Source organism: Apostichopus japonicus, chromosome 20, assembly GCF_037975245.1.
Source record: "Apostichopus japonicus isolate 1M-3 chromosome 20, ASM3797524v1, whole genome shotgun sequence".
In the NCBI taxonomy this organism is placed as follows: domain Eukaryota; kingdom Metazoa; phylum Echinodermata; class Holothuroidea; order Aspidochirotida; family Stichopodidae; genus Apostichopus; species Apostichopus japonicus.
The window spans coordinates 32,049,944-32,071,515 of record NC_092580.1 but is presented as its reverse complement, the minus strand read 5'-3'; the positions used below and the strand labels follow the sequence as shown (position 1 = coordinate 32,071,515).

Sequence of the window (21,572 nt, the reverse complement as noted above, 5' to 3'; positions counted from 1 at the left end):
CAAGGACAGCGGCCTGCTTGGTGACCTTGTTAGCGCTTGCAGGACAGCCGCACTCGCAGTACTGATTCAGTACCACAGTACCGTTGAAGACTCTTTCAGTTATCAACCCGTTGCAATCAGAAAACTCTGAAGAAAAGGAATGTCCTGATGATGCTAAGCTGTACCCTGTAGGGAGGTTTAATGGAGGTTCTTTCCATGCTAAAAAATATTAATCATAATATTGGGGAAAGAAAAGGCGAAGACCTATTGAAAGATAATGATGCCTGAGGCGCCTAACAATATTACCCCGGTCAACGAAAACCTGTCAAGCAAAGAGACAAGTATCTCCTGGATGGGAAGCTGCACTGACGAAAAAGTGCCTTGCCCAAGGAAACAACTGAATGATCCGGCCAGGACTCAAACCTGCAAGCCTTAGATCACCAGCCCACTGCCTTCACCACTTGACCACAGTACTCTCCAAAAATGAGTACTGAAGGTACAGAATCTCACTCTGCTGAGTGAGTACAGAATCTTAAACAATGCTACCCTGCTACAAAAAATGAGACTGAGTACTGAATGGATAGTTTGCTTCATCAGAATCTTAAACAAAGCTACAATGCTACTGTTTATGTGACTCCTACAATTAAATGTATGTATTTAAGAACGTATTTAGGATCATCCTGCAAGTAGGAACTTGAGAAGAAGCCTCACTGGCTTAACCAAGCTGCAAGCTGACTGAAGTCAGTCTCTTATATACAAAATTAACGTCCATGATTATGAAAAGTCGACAACTCTGTAGCTGGACAACATACATTACTCTTGGGGTGGCCTGAACCGGGGACCTTATGACTGAAAGGCTTTAACCCTGAGCTAACTGAGCGATAGACCTACTCATCAGAAACAAACTCCCAACAGGGGCTGTGAAGATGGTGAGAGGGTGGGTTTGTAGAAAATCCACCTCATAAATCCCTGGCTGCTTAACGGAGCCCGGGGAGTTACTCAGCAAACACTAAAGCGTTACTAAGCATGTAGGCCTAGTGTTTTGTTATGGTAACGTTATTAGTGGTGTAAGAGGTATGTCACCGAAAACGTTTTCAGACTCATATTTCAAAACGATTTACGTTAAGACATTAATATAACATTAATATAACATTAATATCTCATAGAAACGTTATGTCGACGTTTTTACCACACCACATTTAACGTAATAAACACGTAATAAATGTTATGATAACGTACCCGTTACTCCTCAAATCTCTCCATGTCGAGACGTATCAATTTCGTAGTGTAGTACAGTAGAAGTATCCAACTTCCTATTGAAACCACCTAGTGCATAGCCACGACTAGGCTATCAGGTGCTACGAAATGCAACTGTGCTTAAAATGTCGGAACATCGAACATTATTCACGAAGCGCATACTGTATGCTCGGAGCGCGTTAGCGCTTGTACCTCTGTTGGGGTTTTATCCTACCCCTTTTCCAACTTACTACTAACGCGTTTGTCTTGGAAATTCACCCAAAATATAGAGAGAGAGGTTTATTCCATGGGATCGCTCACGTAGTCGACAGCTCGTTGCAGCAAACGTTGAGCTTACACGTGTCAATCCAGGTGACTGCTTGGCCCCCCTCCTCTCATAACAAATATACAGCGGGTATATTGTCTTGGCAGTTTGCCAAGACTCTTAGAAGGCTTGTTTTCCTGGCACTTTGCCAAGCTTCGAGAACGTTCTCTTCTTGGCAGGTTGCCAAGGTACTAAGTAACGAGACTGTACTAGAATCGCTTCAGTTTGCGCCTTTTAACATGCTCTGGAGGGGGTTCCACAAGCTTTTTAAACAACAAAACATAAGCAAGGTTTCAAACCTAGACATATGGCGATGAATTATAACGAGAGAGAAAAATAATTAGCGAGGAGAATATGACCCATGAATGCCCAGGAAATCTATGTCATGTCCTGGTTTCTGCTGGTACTCATTAAACACACATTCGGGCTGTGTAATGATAAATGGTGTAGCGATTGCAGTGTCTTTCCGCAATTGATTCGAACCTGTCGTCGCAGCTCAAGCTGCTAGTTCCGTGGGGCAACACTCCCCTGATGAAAGAGACTCTTCCCCCTCTTGGAGGCGGGATTAACTTTGAGGCTGGGGATAAGTATATCTCCGTTTGCCGTGGGAACCTCGCTCCAGCCGGCTTTCCTTTCGGATTGGGCGTTTGCCCTTACTACCCCGATCTGGGGGCCCAGCAGTTGTTGATCTCATCGGTTCCCGGCTCCGGGACCGACTCCTGGGATCCGGAGTGGAACCTCGGTTCCGCACTCCCTGTGAGGTCTCGCTGGACCCGTGGTCTCGTCGGACCCGGGCCCCCAGAGCCCATCTCTGTGTGCGTACCTAGCCGGGTACCACTCCTCTCGACCCGGACATTCTGTCCATTCCGGTCGGAATTTCAAATGGGCTATTTATTGGCCTTGAGCCTTGCCCTTGCCTTCCCCCTTGGTCATAGAATCCGGACGGTGCCGGGACCTTGGGGGGCAATATCTCTTTCTCCTCTCTCTCTCTCTCTCTCCTCCGGCCTCTCTCGCCGGACTCGGGCTCCCGGAGCCTATCTCTGTGTGCGTACCACGCCGGGTACCACTCTCCTCGACCCGGACATTCTGCCCGTTCCGGTCGGAACTTCTAATGGGCTTTTTATTGGCCTTGAGCCTAGCCTTCCTTGGGTCGGAGGGGAACGTCTGTTCCGGGCTCCTTCTGAGGTCTCGCCAGACCCTGGCTCTCCGGAGCCCCTCTCTTTGCGCGCACCACAACGGGTGCCGCTCTCTGCGACCCGGACGGACTGTCCGCTCTGGCCGTCTTTGTCATGGGCTTTTGGTTGGCCTTGAGCCTTGCCCTTGCCCTAGCCCTTGGTGGTACATCCGGACAGCGCCGGCACCTTGGGTGGCAAAATATCCATCTCTCTCTCTCTCTCATGGGCTTTTGGTTGGCCTTGAGCCTTGCCCTTGCCCTAGCCCTTGGTGGTACATCCGGACTACGCCGGCACCTTGGGTGGCAAAATCCCCATCTCTCTCTCTCTCTCTTCTCCGGCCCTCTCCTGGCCTCTCTCCATCTCAACTCCCACCAACTCTCTCACTTCCTCTTCATCTCCTGTCTCTCCTCCGATTCCCTCCAGGGGTACTGTGGGTTCGGTGATAGATCTAAACTGTCCCGGCCTGCTAGCCAGGTGTCGATGTGCTGCCACTGTCTGGTGTGAAAACAAAACAGACTAGACAGAGGTCTCGGAACAGTTCACACATTTAAGGTGGCTTCGAGACATGTCTGAGAAACTCACGTTAAGGAGAGACTAACGGCGAATAGTCTAACGTATCAAACGGAACGACTATAAGGAGGAAGTAGGGTGGGAGTATGCTAACAGAGAGTAAAGTTACGTGACAAAAACAACGCGCCCCGCTAGAGGCTCGCGGCTTACAAGGTACGCTACAATAGTGAAACTTCCAACACTTAGAAGCGAACACGTAACTAGAATACATGAAGGAAAAGGACGAAGCATGTATACAAGGGAGAGAACCCCTCTATCCGCGTACAGAGCGGGAAGGGAGGAACAAGGCTACGAGATACGCCCCAAGTGAAACTCCCGACACTTAGGAGGCGCACGAGTAGCGAAACCCATGGAGAACATGAAAATATGTACAAATATATGAAGGTTCAAACAAGAAACAACAACAACGTAATCGAACCGCCTAACCGCCTAGTATTGGATAGGAGTTCGCGGCTTACAAGATACGTTACAAGGAGAAACACTTCCGACATATGGAAGCAACGTAACTAAACATATATGCATCGAAAAACTTGTAAAACGGACGAAACATGTATATAAGGGAGAGAACCCCCTAACCGCGAACCAGCGGAGGGGGGAACAAGGCTACGAGGTACACCCCAAGTCATGAGACTCAGGGAGCGCACGTAGCAACAACTGGAGGAAACATGAAAATATACAACAATATATGAAATCAAGGATACTCCCGTCTTAACATGAAAAACAACGAACGAGCCGACTATCTCGACTAGTTAGGAGATATCGGAACGTGGCTACAACTACGCTACAAAAGTGAAAACCCACACTGAAAGCGTAAAAATTAACGAAGTACATGAAAGCAAAACATCTTATGCCTTAAGAAAGGCTGAAACACATGTACATACGGAAAAACATGCCTATCCGCGTAAACAGGGCGGTATAGGCAACGCTACAAATTACGCTACAAGGGAAAAACCCACACAAAAGCGTAAGAAGTAACGAAGGAACATGAAACAAGCAAAACATCTTATTTTTTGAAAGTAAGAAAAGCTGAAACATGTACATACGAAAATATATGCCTATCCGCGTAAACAAGGCGGTATAGGCAACGAACGAAGTAGTCTCGCAGAGCTACTACCTGCTACCCTAAACGTTACGTAAGAAAAAAACGAACGCATGGGCGAGAGTGTACACTAAAAACAGCCCCCAAAAACACCCTTCCCTACAAGAAAAGGATACTTATCAGGCTGGAAAAGATCCTTGGAAGTGCAGAAGTCCTGATAGGAAACTTCTAGAGTATAAATCCAAGGTAATCCGGGCGAATTTCGCGAAAATTTTTCTAACTCCGAAAAACACATTGAGACACTTTGTGGGTAGAAAAATGAAGGAAGGCCATTTGGGCCAGTGAGGGTGTACAGTGTTAAAAGATTACCAGGGCATTCTAGACACGGTAGAATGCGGTGCATAGGTTGTGGGGAGACAGGTAAGTGGGGAACGAAGTAAATATAATGAATATTAATATGAAAATTGCATAGAACGGCTTTTAGGGCAGTAAGCTGGAAAGGTCAAAGTTAAAATTTGGCAAACACACATGGAGACTTTAACACCACGGTTCTTGATGTACCATGTCTACAAGAGTGTCCCTGAAACACACACCCATATGTATTTACATACTTATGTACACACATATGTACACAAACACACTAACTTGTAACAAAAGTGACCAAAACCAAATTAATACTAGACCAAACCAAAAATATCACACATTAAATAAGTGGCTGACCCACAAAGTATTACCTGTTATTTCTCTTTTTCTTCATCTCATCCCTGACTGAATTTAAGCAACCATTTAGGAATAGTGGGTTGATTTTGAATTTATGTGTAAAACTGTTAAGCTTAGTGACATCATATTACATTATAAGTGTATTTTACTTGTTGTTGAAGAGAATTTTTGGTCATTTTCACAATGTGGCAAGTTGTTTTAAAACACCCTGTTATCAAGCCTTGTACAAGATACTCTAGTCATCAAATGCTACGGAAAATATTATAGCTTCCTATTAGAAAATATCAACTCCTTGTTTATGACATCAAACTTAAAACCTTGCTCAGACAAAGCATGTTAGTTGCCTGCAAGCAGACTCACCATAATGAATGATAAAACATTAATGAAGAAATAACAAACATCCAAATTGATCCAAATTGGACTCCATTCACGTTTCTTCTGTCAAGGAGAGAGTGACCTACATTCGTTGCTCAATGACACTGAAAACCTTTTCATCTATAGTCATGACCGATATGCCAAGACCGAACATACAAACATGGCTCGAAGTGTACTTGTTTAACAAATCATATATTGATCAGACAGTTAGGCAATATCTGCCATAAACATCGAGGCGGTTTCCCACAAAACTCAAGACTAATTTACCATTGATGTGTGACTGGAAGAGGAAGGAAAATATTGAGGAAAATATTTACGTACTTCATACGAAGTCCACGAACAATCTGTTTGGCAGGAAGGGAGGGAGCTACCCTCATCTTGAACAGCAGAACAAAGTAATCGACTCAGTACTGTGACAAGCAAGATTCCACTGCTCAACTGAGAAGAAGAAGAAAAAAACCCAAAATGACACAATAAAATTTATAGCAAAATTATAGAAAGATCAAAGAAATCTGTGGAACGGTAAAGTATCTTAGATTCGAGTGACTTTGAATTACTGATGAAAATACCAAACGTTAGATAGAACTTTAAACTCTTGAGATGAAATATTGATGATGTTCATATAACATATATGTAAGAGATTATAACAACATCTCCCTAAATATCAAATAAAAATTACTGGTTAGGGTATTTTCAAATGCCTCGCTCCTGATGCCAGAAACTTCCACAGAGAATGTATTGTAAACGATAGCAGATTCAGACAGATGAAAATCTTTCTTGCCAAGTAGTCAAATTTTCACAATAACTATAAAAAACAACAATGGAGAACATAGCTACCCTTTTTGAATATTTCAAATTTGCTTTGATTAATATTAATAACAACTTAACTTTCAGGATAAAATCCACTCAGAAATTAATTGCTAAATGACAGATTAATTTGGTAGTAAAAAATGAATAAAAACATGCCGTAGTATAGTTGCAGGATTTTGTAAGGCATACAAGCAGATCAAGTTTTAAGTTGAAAGACATTGTTTGCAAATTTGTAATAACAAATAAATTGAATTAAGAGATTCAGACAAGCATATGTGCATGAACAGTGTACAACTTTTACAGTATACAGTATACTTAATGGATAGGCAACATTGCTATCAAGTTTAAGTACATCTACAGTTTACTGAATATCTCTATACCCAAAACTAAATCACAAGTAAACCAGGTAATAATGTGTGTAAGGTCGATAATGTGTATGGTATGTGTATGGTATATATATATGTTATGTGTGTATGGTATGTGTATGATATGGGTATGATATATGTGTGCATGGTATGCGTGTATGATATGTGTGTATATGTGTGTATTGTATGTGTATATGGTGTTTGTGTATGGTATGCGTGTATGATATGTGTGTATGATATGTGTGTACTATATGTGTATAATATGGTATGTGTGTATGGTAGGAATGCATGGTAGATTCATCAAGGAAGAGTGCCGTGGCCTTAGAGAGGGTCACTGGAAGTGCAGTGCAACAATGTTACCAGTTTACAGGCTAGGGTACAGTAGAACAGAGTGCAAAGAAAATAGAGGGGATGATGGTTAATAATCACATGTATGTAGTTGTTTTAGTACACACATTCAACCAGCACTTGACATGCATGATCAGACTGACATGTAGTTAATCTAGAAATAATTATAAAACGCTACCAAAGTTTTGATTCCCCAAATTTTACAATGCAATGAGACTGCATATATGTCATAATATGATACTGGGTTACTAAAGTGTGACATGCATGTTCAAAAATGAATTACACAAAGGTATCTATTTGAGTGCTTGTTTTAGACTAATTGGATGATGGAAATAGTTTAATTCTATTTCAAACATGGTGAAATATTAAGTGAGTTGAATATTCTGTGAGAATTCCTGCCATGAGCCTAAAACAGATTTTTACAGTTAACATACGTTATGCAGGCTAGAAATGAGGACACCACACACAAATTGCGACTGATACAGAGGAATTGAACTGCTAGCAGTAAAAGAACTGTTTACTATCAGTGTATGTGGGGTGTTGATCAGTTACAAATGTTTTGATATTCAAAACTATCAGTTGATAGTGAAATAATGCCCATTTAACGTACGTTATGTTGAGGACACCGAACAATTTGTACAGTTTAACAACCAATAACAAGTTTTTTTCACATGTATTTTTTAATGAATTTGTCCTCTGGGATGCCATTAGACCTATTCTCAGCATGAGTAGTGAGTTTCTGGGACTTGCAATCCCTAGTACACTACTGTGCAGTGTGTGATTAGGTTGTTGCCACCAGTTAACGTATGTTATGCAGGAGGACACCAAAAATATGTACGTTAACAAAGATGAAGATCTTTATTTTCCAGCAGTTGATGAGCATGGGTGACTGAGATTTGCAAGTATAATTGAAGCTCTGCTTTCACTTGAATAGAAAATGCAAAGTCAAGGCATAATAACATGGGAAAAACTAAGAAAAGTGCATCTCAATTACAGCCATTTTCATAATGTCACATTTTGGTGTCCAAAATTAGCCCAATATTTGCAGTAAAACCCTCATAATTTCGCATCCACCCAATGTATGGTTGAATAACTGTCAATGATATCTGATGGTATATTGACACAACCATTGAAAAGGGAAATACAAGCAAAGGAGTATGATGGATGGAAATTTCAGCAAAATGAAAAAAGGGACATAAAATCTCTCCAGTATCATATTTTTACATATAGCAGATCTGTACTGTAAAGTGAGTATAAATGCTTAGAATTTCCTAAGCCAGAACTTGCTACTTTGCACAAAAACAATATTTTCTAACATGAAGCAAGAATAAGTATTACTTACAGTGTTTACTAGAAGCTGCATAAAGTATTAACATACAGTATACTGTTTGCTCAGCCAATAGGTACTATGAGCTGTATAAACCATATTAAATATTTTAGCCTCGGCCAGAAGGAACTATAGATCTGCCAACGAACAGTCTATAATTAATGCGAATGAGTAAATGCCTGCAAATTAGTTAGAAACAACAGATGAAGACGACAGGCTACAGGCCTATAGTGATGCATGCTGGTTAGGTTTATATTGTTGACAGTTGCTCTGAAAAAGCTACATGCTCAGGGCTTTAAAAACAAAGAATCTTTTGCAACAACAAAAGACAATTAGATAATGTGATTCACTGGAAAACATAAGGTATTCAGAAACATCAGTACATAACTCAATGCTGGGGGGTGATTTGTAGCAACTTTTGACACTTCGAGTGGTTATTAAAACCAGGTTCAGTTCAAAATATAACATATGATCCTTGGATCAAACCTGAGGAGCATCCCTGGTTGTGACATACATATATGTAAATTACTTTTGACTGTTGTCACCACTATAGGAAATGGCTATTAACCTGGATAGCACACAACTTTAGGAGTACGATACAATAGGATAGGATAATTTTAATGGGATAATAATGGGGAACCCTATCCAACCCTAGGAGATCCTTCAGGAAAAAACAGGTATAATATATATTTTAGTACAGAACACCCAGGTAGAACATTTATACTTCCTGAACAAATTTGTAATTTAATTAAACAGTTTTAAGTTCTTGTCATTTGATGTAGATTACTGGTCTCAAGGATAAAATTTAGATCCACGCAATCTTCAAGATTGGGTATATATATGTGAGAATGTAATGTAATGTAATGTACTGTAATGAAGACAGGTGATCCGGAGGAAATAAATCAAAGTAATGACTTCCAGAATTATTTTTCCAATCATCACCGAATGCAACACCAGACATATACTTAATGCAGCATTTTGCGTTTTGTCGCCGTTTTCCACTTGTTTGAGTTTTTTACATAGATCAATCACAAAACAGCAAACTTAGATATTAGCCAAATTTTTCCCTGCCAAAAGCGTTAATTGGCGAGTAATTAAGGATATTTGCAGATAATGAGAAAAGGGTCCTCCGACAAATAACACATTTAATATTAATTGCATACAGTTCCCCCAACCCACTAGTTTGAATTCAACCAATCAGAGATGCAGGTTTAGTTATGACTTTTATGCCACCATTTGAAGTAAGATTTGAATAGATAAGCTAGTAATGTATGTCGTTATGGCATCGTGGAATCAGTGAGGTTGAGAAAAACCATAGAAAAGGACGCAAAATGCTGCTTTAAGAATCAACAAATTTGCCAGATATCAAGACTCCTTGATTTACAGAAGAATGAGGAGAGCTAAAGACTTAATAGGGATATTGCTGTGGCAATATGTTTGTCCCTAAAATCAAAGATATGATTGATTGAACGTAACCTAGATTGACTGGCTGAACTGTTGACTCCTCCCTGGAGTGGATCTTTAATAGTTTGGTACAGTATGTGGTCTGTGATGTCATAACTGCTCATGAATGTTCTTTATAAACTTTACTTTTATAAGCTTACTTTCTAAGCTTTTACTTTTCTATTGTTATTTTCTCATTGTTTTCTCCTTAAAACTTGGAAACAATTGGAACGTTTGTTTAGTAGTCAAGGCTAACTGTATTTTAGAATGTCATCAAAATGCAACCATTTTTTGTGAAACATTATTTTCTTTTAAGTCAGATAAATATAACGACAAAAAAAAACGTTTTCAAATTGAGTTGCCACAAAGACATCTTTCACAAAAGATCACCAAATTTGACAAAATTCATATCTTAATGAGCTACACAACATGCTATGTACAGTATAGGGATACAGCTGTTCAAAAGTGGTCAATCACCTGGTCAGGTATGCTGCATAGTTCAATAAGTGCAGTAGTGGCGAAAAGACAGACAAGTGTGAAGTAAATGTACTCGTCAGAATACTTACCAACAGTCGAATATGAGGCCTCAATGTCATCTTTCGTTCCAACAATTCATTCCTGAGGATGTACCGGTTCTTGATCATTTATTCACCACTTATCAGATGAGGTGCCTGGCAGTGTTTGCTCCTCTCCTGTCAGCTCATCTCATCATCAGTGATCAGGTAGGTACCTGTTTCAAACCAGAAAAAGGGGAATACTTTTAGACATTTCGGTTATAAATTAGTGCTAAAAGCAATCTCTATATATAGGTGTGTGTGGTTAATAAGAAATGTGGTTAGACTGGCTTACAGCATCGAGTCCCCCAAACTTACTGGTTAAGGTATTTACGAGTCATGATATTTATTTACCTGTCTTCGTAACTTCCGAATTGGTAGATTCGGAAAGAGGAGAAAGGTGGCATTGTCTCGGAGGTGAGATTAATTAAGGTCAATGTAGATCGTAAAGTGCACACGTAGATTGGAAACTGAGATAAGAGAGGATGGAAGTAAATTATTTGACTATTTTTATTCAAAATCATGAAAAGTGTAAGTTTAAAAATAAATTAAAATGTCTATTACATAGTTGACAAAAATATTTACGAGGACAGTTGTTCTACAAAGCTGTCAAGCCTTTTCAGTTTCCATAACCTTTGTTAGTTGTTTCTAAGCAGGGCCGTAGCCATGAGGACTGGCACCACCCCACCCACTTTGTAGACCCCTTCCCCAGGCAACATCTACCACTGGAGGGTCACCAAGGTGATGAAGGTTGAAACTGTGGTCACCAAACAAAAAAAGGTTTGAATACTAGGACTGTAGCACTCACTCTTTTCACTGTGTTTTATACCAGGTTAGATGGAAAAGTGCAAAAGTTGAGAGGAGACATATAAGCGACGATCACAGTGTAAAGTATCGATAAATGTACACACTTGACACTTGTGTTTACTGAGCTGTCAGAACCATATATGCGTACATAACATAAGTTAATACTATAAACCGATTATTTCTATCAGGAACGTCTATTATTCTGACGCATTCGCCAAACAATAATCTCAGACCCTCTTCATAGTCTCCAGGTAATCGTAATCTAGTTTCAATGATTGAATTAGTATGAAGTGTAACTACTGGAAGTCTGAGTACTTCATAATCAAATGCTGCAGTAAAATCGTGCTTTAAGTGTTCTGCATCCTCACGAGGGTGGAGAAGTTATGTTTACATGAGAGCAAATATTATCACAAACATTTGAAGTTTGTACAAAGCTTTGAAAGCTGTGAACAAACTCCGCAAAATTACATGCAAACAGCACTTAATCATTAGATTTTAGCATATTTTTACTTTTGTTATTAACAGATCTTCCATTTATCCTTTTTTTTCTTTTATTTGATAATCAATTCTTCACAAAGAAAATATAATATCGTTACAAGCATATATATGGTAAAATCTTGAATTTGGACGGCACTATTGAAGTTCAATATGAACGGCTATGATTTAAAGCAACAGTCCAAATGCTAAGTGTTTTAATATACATTTCACATCTAGGGATATCATTATTATTATAAAGCAAAATTTCTGAAGAACATTTGTCATGATGACATCACAATCCATTAACTACTTACAGTAGTACAATCAATCATCAAATGTTTCCTCTAAACTTGTAACGTAGATGGGATAGTGCAAATGTAGTTTGGAGATAGGTAAGACCACTATGAGCAAAGTAAATTGCAGATATATATTTCCTGCAGTATAATCAAATGGTTATCATAGCAGATATCAAATGGAATTGACCTCAAAAGCCGCATCCACAGAAATTCAGTTTGAAACAAGATGTCATTTAAATTGGAGATAACAAACTAGCAGAACAGAAATGTTGTCGTTTAGCACAGTGGATTTATCTCTTCAAAGCAGCAACAATGCCTGAATATTAATGACCTGCAACATTCATTTAATGATTGAAGAATATTAATGATTGCAACACACCTGAGTTTCTTATATCTTAAATATTATATTTTTTCACCAAAAGAATCAAACTGAAATCTATAAAGTAGAAAGTGAAAAACCTAAACCCCAAATATGAATGTACTGTAAATTGGGCAAATACTGTATTATAAATGGCTTCGTTATTATACAAAAACAATTGACTTAAGTAGTAAAGATATGTGACCTTCAAACATGAAACATGGAAGATCGATCAATAAACTGGAGAAAAAATAATTGAAAATAAATGAATTTGCTCATTGATTTCTTGAGTACATAGAAAGCTCGCAAAAACATTCCAATTTCAAAGGATCACATTTGAAAAGGGAATATGGATATTTAAATATAAAAACAAAGTCCCATTAACAATCCAGACAATGCAGGTCATGTGCTGGAATTTCAGTCTCAGTAAAACCAGAGTTGTAAAGTCATACATTTCAGTGATTAAAATATGTAAGCTTTGATATTCTGATCTCTCTTTAGTTGAGAGAATTTTTACCTCCACTTATAAATACCTAGAACTTGTTACAGGACATCAAAAGTTACTATAATTTTACAAGTTAGATTCACACACACCCATACAGATACATGCACATACACATGAACAAATATATGACCAGATGTTTATACAACAGATTCCCTTTGGCAAGTATTACCAAATGAGACCTGTAAAGGGATTCTCAAAATCACCATAAACTCCAGGGAAATTTCCAGAAATTTGATCATACACAAGTATCAAGATTTTATACCCAACAGACAAAATAACAACTGAGATGACTTCAATCAACATGACTACAAGACAGATAGACTCCTTTAAACTCTTTGCTTAATGACATTTCATTTTGGTAAAAAAAAGTAATCAAAAGTAAGGAAAAAGGAAGGAAAACGGTTCCCAATTTAGAATCTCTTCAATGTTGAGATGTTTTGAACAAACTTAGCAACTACATATATGTGAGCCATTTAAGCCCACTCACATCCTGCAAATAATGTAGTGAGCACACACGAAAACCTGCCCAAAGATCAATTTATTCTTGGTTTCCCCAAACAGTAACAATTCTTGTTTTTTGCACATACTGTAGGTGTTATTTATGATGAGCATACCCAAGCTGCAAAGGGAATGTGTTATAAACTGACATGCACAAGTATTTATCCTAAAGTCAAATCTGAAATGAACTGAATTGGAGTGGCATTTTAGGACCAAGTAGTGTGTACATAAATATAGACCAATATGGACCCCAAATCAGCTGTATTATATTAAAGATAGGATACTGAACAGCTCAAAAATGTTATTTTATTAAGGTCAATATTACTCAAAAATTATGCAAATGAGATCAGTTTCTAAATGAGGCGAGATCACAGAAAATTTGGTAGAAATTTGAAACTTTTCAACAAGTTCATGTTTTGCTTGATGGACATTGTAAAATTCTGACAGATTGGGGAGAATTAATCTTGAAAGCAAAGAAATGGCATTGTAATGTAAGCTGTACGGAAGATCTTTTCCATAGAGATCTGATGTTTGGCAACTCATTTAACCGACGACGACGCAGAGAGTAATTTATCAGGTATGGCATCACAAAGTAATACTATGCAAATTGGTCCAATTGCTATACAATTAAGTACAAAGATGTATAAATCCCAAAATTTACTGGTTTGGATATGTATACCAGTGATGAGCCTACCTGTCTCCCCACAAACTTAGCACTCTCGTTCTAGAATGTCCTTGTAACCTTTTAACACTGTGCGCCCTCTATGACCCACCCCTCCGGTCAATGCCCTTCCTTCTCATTCTACCAACCAAAGTGCCAACATCGTTTGTTTATCCTTGAAATACTTTTCAACCTAATTCATTCGGAACGGTTACCAAGGAATCTAGATTGTTATCCATTGGAGATATTAAAGACAAGAGGGAACAGACTCGAAAAGTTATCTTACTTCTGGTCCCGCTGCATTGCTATAAATATGTATTTATAAATATGTACATCATTGTGATTTAATGGCAGCAATGAACAAAACCTTGTATGGCATATATGTAGAAGTATTGTTGTCAATCGTGCGCAGCCTGGATAAGTATCCTTTGTTTGTCTAGGGAAGGGTTTTGAGACTGTTTTGGGGACTTTATTTGGGAGCAAGATGGTCAAAAATTGCTGTGCAAGTGCAAAGAAGTATAAAAGCTTTTGTACACTAGAAACAACCATAGTATTTCATATGACACAAAGAGCCTTCAAAACTGATACACAAAATTTGAACACTAAAGTTATTCTCGGAGACATCTTTGATGTTTCTGTTGACTTAAGTTACTTTCGCGTCTAATTCCAGTGCAAGTTCATGTGCTTTGCCGCTAAGTGACAACGCTATGGCCAGCGCTTGTTTCTTCGTATCCAAGTCCATGACCAACTGCCACATGTTCATTTTGTAGGATGATTGCGCCATGATATATTGGCGAAACCTCGCTCTGCTACCATGTAAAACTGACTTACTTTGAGCTCTGATCGTTGGCTCTAATTCTGATGCTTACAGCATGTACCTACAGCTGTCGCCCGAGGTCTTTCCTATGCACGATGTTTTCAGACAGTGAACACGTGGCTGCTATGGCGCAAAAGTAAACTTAAGTTGCATGGGCTGCGAATAGCGACAAATAACACTTTCCACTATATTCCAATTGTTATTTTGAAATCTTGCTTTCAATGGATGATTGCACCACAAATGAATTTTTGAGATGTTGTAGATTGTAATCCATGCACTACTAGGTTGTATTACCTATAATTATACCAGCATCATTTTCTGAAAGTTACGCTCCATACTATATTACTGTATATAACGGAAACGACGGTCTCGATGTGGGACATAACCTACAATTTGCATTTTATTTGATAGGGAATGATAATTATGCATGATTGAATACACTATAGAAAACCTACTGAAGCTACAATGAAAGTAGTGAACTGCATTACTACAGGATTTCAGTATTAAATTATCTCAGAGATTTACTCTGGACTGAACCTGCAAACAAGAAACAGAATCCCAAAGGCTTTCCTGATTCTTTGGGCAGTTTGCATAATAGGGTTTGGTTTCTTTCCAAGAAAAAAGAAAGTAGATACCAGCACTTAAGATTTCAATTTCTTAATGGAATACATTACTACCTTATTATGAGGAAAAACACATTTTATCAGAGACAGAGGGTAGCAGCTCCCTGGGTTTATCTGCAGTCTAGGTAATTCATATCAATTAAATCAAGTGGCTGGTACCTAATCAATGTGGAGTGCTAGCTCAGTGGTCAACGCCGGTGCCTTCCAATCATAAGGTCCCCGGTTCGAGTCACTCCCAGATTAATGTATGTCGTCCAGTTACAGAGTAGTGGACAATTTACAATTCATAATCATGGACGTTAATTATGAATGTAAGAGACTGACTTAGGTTTCCTGCTTTCAGGAGGATCTAAAATACATACAAATACATACAATGTGACACTTCATTGTCATGGGACCAGTTAAATTAATAATCCCTCTGACCTCAGTTCTAGACAGAGTACTCCAAATGTCTCTTAAGATCACAGATGATCACCTTTTCATAGGTCCAATCAGCTATGCTTCTACATTTGATTGAGCTCAAATAACCTCTGACCTCCACAGAAAATAATGCAAGTTTTTCACTAGGTGGAGCCACATACTATATGAAGTTCACTCGCTATCTGTTTACAAGGTTTTCATATTTTAACCGCCTTTGACCTCAATTGACTTTTGACCTCTGCAGAAAACAATAGGGTTCTTGTACCCAATACGGAACATCCACATACCAAATATGAAGTTTACCCACCATGTAGTTTTTCAGTTATCATGTTTAACAAGCGAGACAACATACACACACATACAAGCCATCAGTCACCATGGCAAAGACCTCCTTCTGACTTCCAGCAAGGAATCAAAAGGCTGATTCATATATTTTACTCCATCTCTCACCTACTACCTCATTGGACCATGCTATGTTACCCTGTTATTTTTATTATACCTGAAATTTGGGGTTCAAGGCAGGATAAAAGAATCTTCAAATGACTATATGCAAAGATTCCAAAATTGTCATGGTACACAAAAATTGCCACATTGCTTTAAAGAGAACAAATATGCTATGGGCATTTCACAGGCACTCGTGCTTGAATACAGCTCTTTATGTATGAATATTTATAACTTTGGCACAAACATTTGTTCCAAATGTTGTTATATCTATAAGTTCTATGACACCAGACGGCCTTTACTATATATATCTGTGATGCTTTGTTTTGCTTCACTAGCAGAGCTAATGACCGTGACTAATTTAATCACTGCTTCAAAGAGACACTAGACATTGCGCAATGTCTGGAGTTGAAGAGAACTATTGTACTTGAATGATCTCCCAACCATGAATTGCCCTTTGATATTTATATAGTCACATGTTGCATGAGTGCACACAGTTAGACTCCAGCGTAACTTGTGATTTTTCATGATTGACTGAGAACGCATATGTAATTAGTGTTCCTTATACAGGCTTTCACTCTCTGTAGTATATACTCTGTATTAAAGACAACAACACAAATCCTTAGATACCAGCCAAATTTCTTATGATGGTTATCATCTGTACGTACATGTCTGCAGTTTTATCTCGGTTTTCTCTTCTCTTTGCTAATTTTTTAAAACTTCTTATGTAAACACACCTCTGAGATGTTATCAGCAATTTCCTAATTTGTTTAATTGTTGATATCTGCCAGGAGAAACTCATTAAGTATTTAAAGGAAAGTTGAATGACAGAACTAGTTATCTACCATTAGCCAATCTAGAACAGTAACAACTATAGTAGATCAACATGACATCACATGAATGTAAAGTTGTAAACTAAATCCTTCTGTGCATTATACCTTGATACCTCCTTTATTAAAGACACAAATACTGTCAGTGTTTAACATTAAATATTTTAGTGTTCAAGTTTATAATATATATATATATATATATATATCACTAAATGTATTAAAGATATCTTTCATAAAGAGTTACATAAAAATCGACATTATTTCGAGCTGATTTAGTGTCTAGAAAGTGCACCTAATCAACCATGCAATGACTAATAGTACATGTATAGCAAATATATTGTGATTGCTCCCTCAATTACTACCATGTTAACATTACTCCCTAAATACATGCACTACTGCTATATACCATATAAATATCATTTGCATATAAGATTTGGGATGAATTAAGCTTATTTTGTCAGTGAATTAACCCACTGAATTATAAAATGTTAACCTGTTTTGAGAGACAGGAAAATATGCTCATTACTTAGCATCTGTTGTACACAATATCAATTCGTAAACATACCTTTTCCCTTTTCCAATGTTATATAACGAAAGACAGCTCTTCATTAAAAATAGCCAAAATCAACTCTCAGATCTAACCAGTAACTTTCTATTATTTTAATATATATTTGATTACTGACAATATTAAATAGTTAGTAGCATAGTAACAAGTGCCCAACCGAAACTAATGAACAAAAACAGATCTGTTTTTATGCAGTTACGCCAGGTCTTTATTTCAATATCCTAATGCATAATTTGTGACAATATTGTAAATTGTTATGATAGTTGAAGCCTGCAACGTTTTGGTAATAATACAAGAAGTATGATTGAAAGTCAGTAAACTACTCAAACTTTCCAAACTGCCGGGGTTTTAAGTTCATCTGAATTTAATTTAGGAAATAAGTTGCTAACCAGTTGTTTTATAAAATAAGTTTTAAAAAACCGGAAAATAATTATAAAGCATCCCCACCCAGTAAATTATTCTTAAATACTTCATTTCACTGAGGTCAGATGTACTTTTTAGATAAAATTTTTATCATGCATAGGATGGAATTAAAGTTAATATGTAGCCATCAAAATGATAAAATATTAATTATACTACTGTATGAAAGAGATTCCTATCAATATCTGCAACAGATTGATGGCATTTTGGTTCAGCATATTGCTAATAACAATTAAGTTCAAATCTGAAAATATGTACATTGTCACTAACCCTCAAAACCCACTTCTGACAGATATGTAACAGCTTATCCAAAACCAAAGCAAATCCCAGAATTCTGTCAAAACAGGTGACAGCATAAAAGAGCCCTGGATTTGAACAATCGAGCTATTTGCATTGCTTTTGGTAAAAATTCAAATTAGAAATTCTGTACTTCAGTAGCTTGAGAAGTCAACTTTTGTATCAAACAATCTAAAGACTTGGTGAAAAATTTGTTTAATCACTCAAATTTTACATAAGAAGAACTATATCAGCAGGTGCCTGGGCAAGCAATATGGTTAGAATCAAGTATTCTTGTTAGTTCATGCTTGCCAAGTAAAGCAATCCGGACACCGTAATTTCTCATTTTGACGAGGACTCCTTAGATTTGGTTAAAGATGCCCCAAATTATTGATCAAATTCAACATGCTGTATTAACTTGGATAAAGTTAATCTACCCCGTCACTTCCAGATGATTACAAATAATCCTGACAACTATAAAATGTGTGTGTTATTGTTTTATCTTTACAAAAATGTCGTTTTTGATGGATACAAGAAGATAATAAAACTGGAAGACTGCCTTATCACCATAAAGTTTCAATATTAGCAAAAGCACACACTTAGTAACTTAGGCAAATGACGCACAATAGAAATGTAGATGTAATGCTATCCAGTGGTGTGTACATTCTGTTTCTAGCTGAGTTATGTCATGTAAATAATGAATACCTTGTTTCTGGCAATGTGTTTTTTTAAAAACACATATTTCTGACAGTCACACTTGTCCATGTCTCTCCAAGATCGGAGCAAATTTTAAGGATTTTTCTCTTGTTCTCCCTCGGGCAACCAGGTCTAACTTTTTGTTTTGTTCAAACAGCAAATTTTACTTGTCCAAAAGAATGTAGAAAAGTAACTAAGAATTAATGACCAATATGTCTACTGTAGGAGAGATGTGTAGGTTTGGTGAATAGAACAGCAATATGTATATACTGTAGGAGAGGTGTGTAGGTTTGGTGAATAGAGCTGCAGTATGTATACTGTAGAAGAGATGTGTAGGTTTGGTGAATAGAACAGCAATATGTATGCTGTAGGAGAGATGTGTAGGTTTAGTGAATAGAACAGCAATATGTATACTGTAGGAGAGATGCATAGGTTTGGTGAATAGAACAGTGCTGTGTATACTGTAGGAGAGATGTGTAGGATTGGTGAATTTAACAGCAATATGTATGCTGTAGGAGAGATGTGTAGGTTTGGTGAATAGAACAGTGCTGTGTATACTGTAGGAGAGATGTGTAGGATTGGTGAATTTAACAGCAATATGTATACTGTAGGAGAGATGCATAGGTTTTGTGAATTTAACAGCAATATGTATACTGTAGGAGAGTTGTGTAGGTTTGGTGAATAGAACAGTGCTGTGTATACTGTAGGAGAGATGTGTAGGATTGGTGAATTTAACAGCAATATGTATACTGTAGGAGAGTTGTGTAGGTTTGGTGAATAGAACAGTGCTGTGTATACTGTAGGAGAGATGTGTAGGATTGGTGAATTTAACAGCAATATGTATACTGTAGGAGAGATGTGTAGGATTGGTGAATTTAACAGCAATATGTATACTGTAGGAGAGTTGTGTAGGATTGGTGAATAGAACAGTGCTGTGTATACTGTAGGAGAGATGTGTAGGATTGGTGAATTTAACAGCAATATGTATACTGTAGGAGAGTTGTGTAGGTTTGGTGAATAGAACAGTGCTGTGTATACTGTAGGAGAGATGTGTAGGATTGGTGAATTTAACAGCAATATGTATACTGTAGGAGAGATGTGTAGGATTGGTGAATTTAACAGCAATATGTATACTGTAGGAGAGTTGTGTAGGATTGGTGAATAGAACAGTGCTGTGTATACTGTAGGAGAGATGTGTAGGATTGGTGAATTTAACAGCAATATGTATACTGTAGGAGAGTTGTGTAGGTTTGGTGAATAGAACAGTGCTGTGTATACTGTAGGAGAGTTGTGTAGGATTGGTGAATAGAACAGTGCTGTGTATACTGTAGGAGAGATGCATAGGTTTTGTGAATTTAACAGCAATATGTATACTGTAGGAGAGTTGTGTAGGTTTGGTGAATAGAACAGTGCTGTGTATACTGTAGGAGAGATGTGTAGGATTGGTGAATTTAACAGCAATATGTATACTGTAGGAGAGATGCATAGGTTTTGTGAATTTAACAGCAATATGTATACTGTAGGAGAGTTGTGTAGGTTTAGTGAATAGAACAGTGCTGTGTATACTGTAGGAGAGATGTGTAGGATTGGTGAATTTAACAGCAATATGTATACTGTAGGAGAGATGCATAGGTTTTGTGAATTTAACAGCAATATGTATACTGTAGGAGAGTTGTGTAGGTTTGGTGAATAGAACAGTGCTGTGTATACTGTAGGAGAGATGTGTAGGATTGGTGAATTTAACAGCAATATGTATACTGTGGGAGAGATGCATAGGTTTTGTGAATTTAACAGCAATATGTATACTGTAGGAGAGTTGTGTAGGTTTGGTGAATAGAACAGTGCTGTGTATACTGTAGGAGAGATGTGTAGGATTGGTGAATTTAACAGCAATATGTTTACTGTAGGAGAGATGTGTAGGTTTGGTGAATAGAACAGCAGTTTGTATACTGTAGGGAGAGATGTGTAGGATCGATAAATAGAGCAGCAATATGTATACTGTAGGAGAGATGTGTAGGTTTGGTGAAAAGAACAGCAATATGTATACTGTAGGAGAGATGTGTAGGTTTGGTGAATAGAACAGCAATATGTTTACTGTAGGAGAGATGTGCAGGTTTGGTGAATAGAACAGCAATATGTATGCTGTAGGAGAGATGTGTAGGTTTAGTGATTAGAACAGAAATACGTATACTGTAGGAGAGTTGTGTAGGTTTAGTGAATAGAACAGCAATATGTATACTGTAGGAGAGATGTGTAGGTTGGTGAATAGAACAGCAATATGTATACTGTAGGAGAGATGTGTAGGATTGATGAATAGAGCAGCAATATGTACACTGTAGGGGAGATGTGTAGGTTTGGTGAATAGAATGTTCAGCAATATGTACACTGTAGGAGAGATGTGTAGGTTTGGTGAAAAGAACAGTGCTGTGTATATTGTAGGAGAGATGTGTAGGATTGATGAATAGAGCAGCAATATGTACACTGTAGGAGAGATGTGTAGGTTTGGTGAATAGAACAGTAATATGTATACTGTAGGGAGAGATGTGTAGGATTGATGAATAGAGCAGCAATATGTACACTGTAGGAGAGATGTGTAGGTTTGGTGAATAGAATGTT

At 37.8% G+C, this 21,572-nt stretch overlaps 1 protein-coding gene across 3 annotated transcripts in view; it reads right to left on the bottom strand.

Annotated features, from left to right (window-relative positions):
- The window catches only part of LOC139961670 (uncharacterized), a 118,882-nt gene that overhangs the window by 81,595 nt on the left and 15,715 nt on the right, over window positions 1-21,572 (bottom strand). For 2 of the 3 annotated variants that reach the window (XM_071961056.1, XM_071961055.1), the window contains exons 2-3: window positions 10,279-10,442; window positions 5,741-5,857 (exon numbers count right to left, since the gene is read on the bottom strand). In XM_071961056.1, coding sequence (XP_071817157.1) covers window positions 5,741-5,857; window positions 10,279-10,356 — 195 coding nt within the window. In that variant the 5' untranslated portion in view covers window positions 10,357-10,442. Of the gene's footprint in view, window positions 1-5,740; window positions 5,858-10,278; window positions 10,443-10,620; window positions 10,644-21,572 lie in introns of those variants that run through there. The other variant, XM_071961057.1, reaches the window with a different exon arrangement.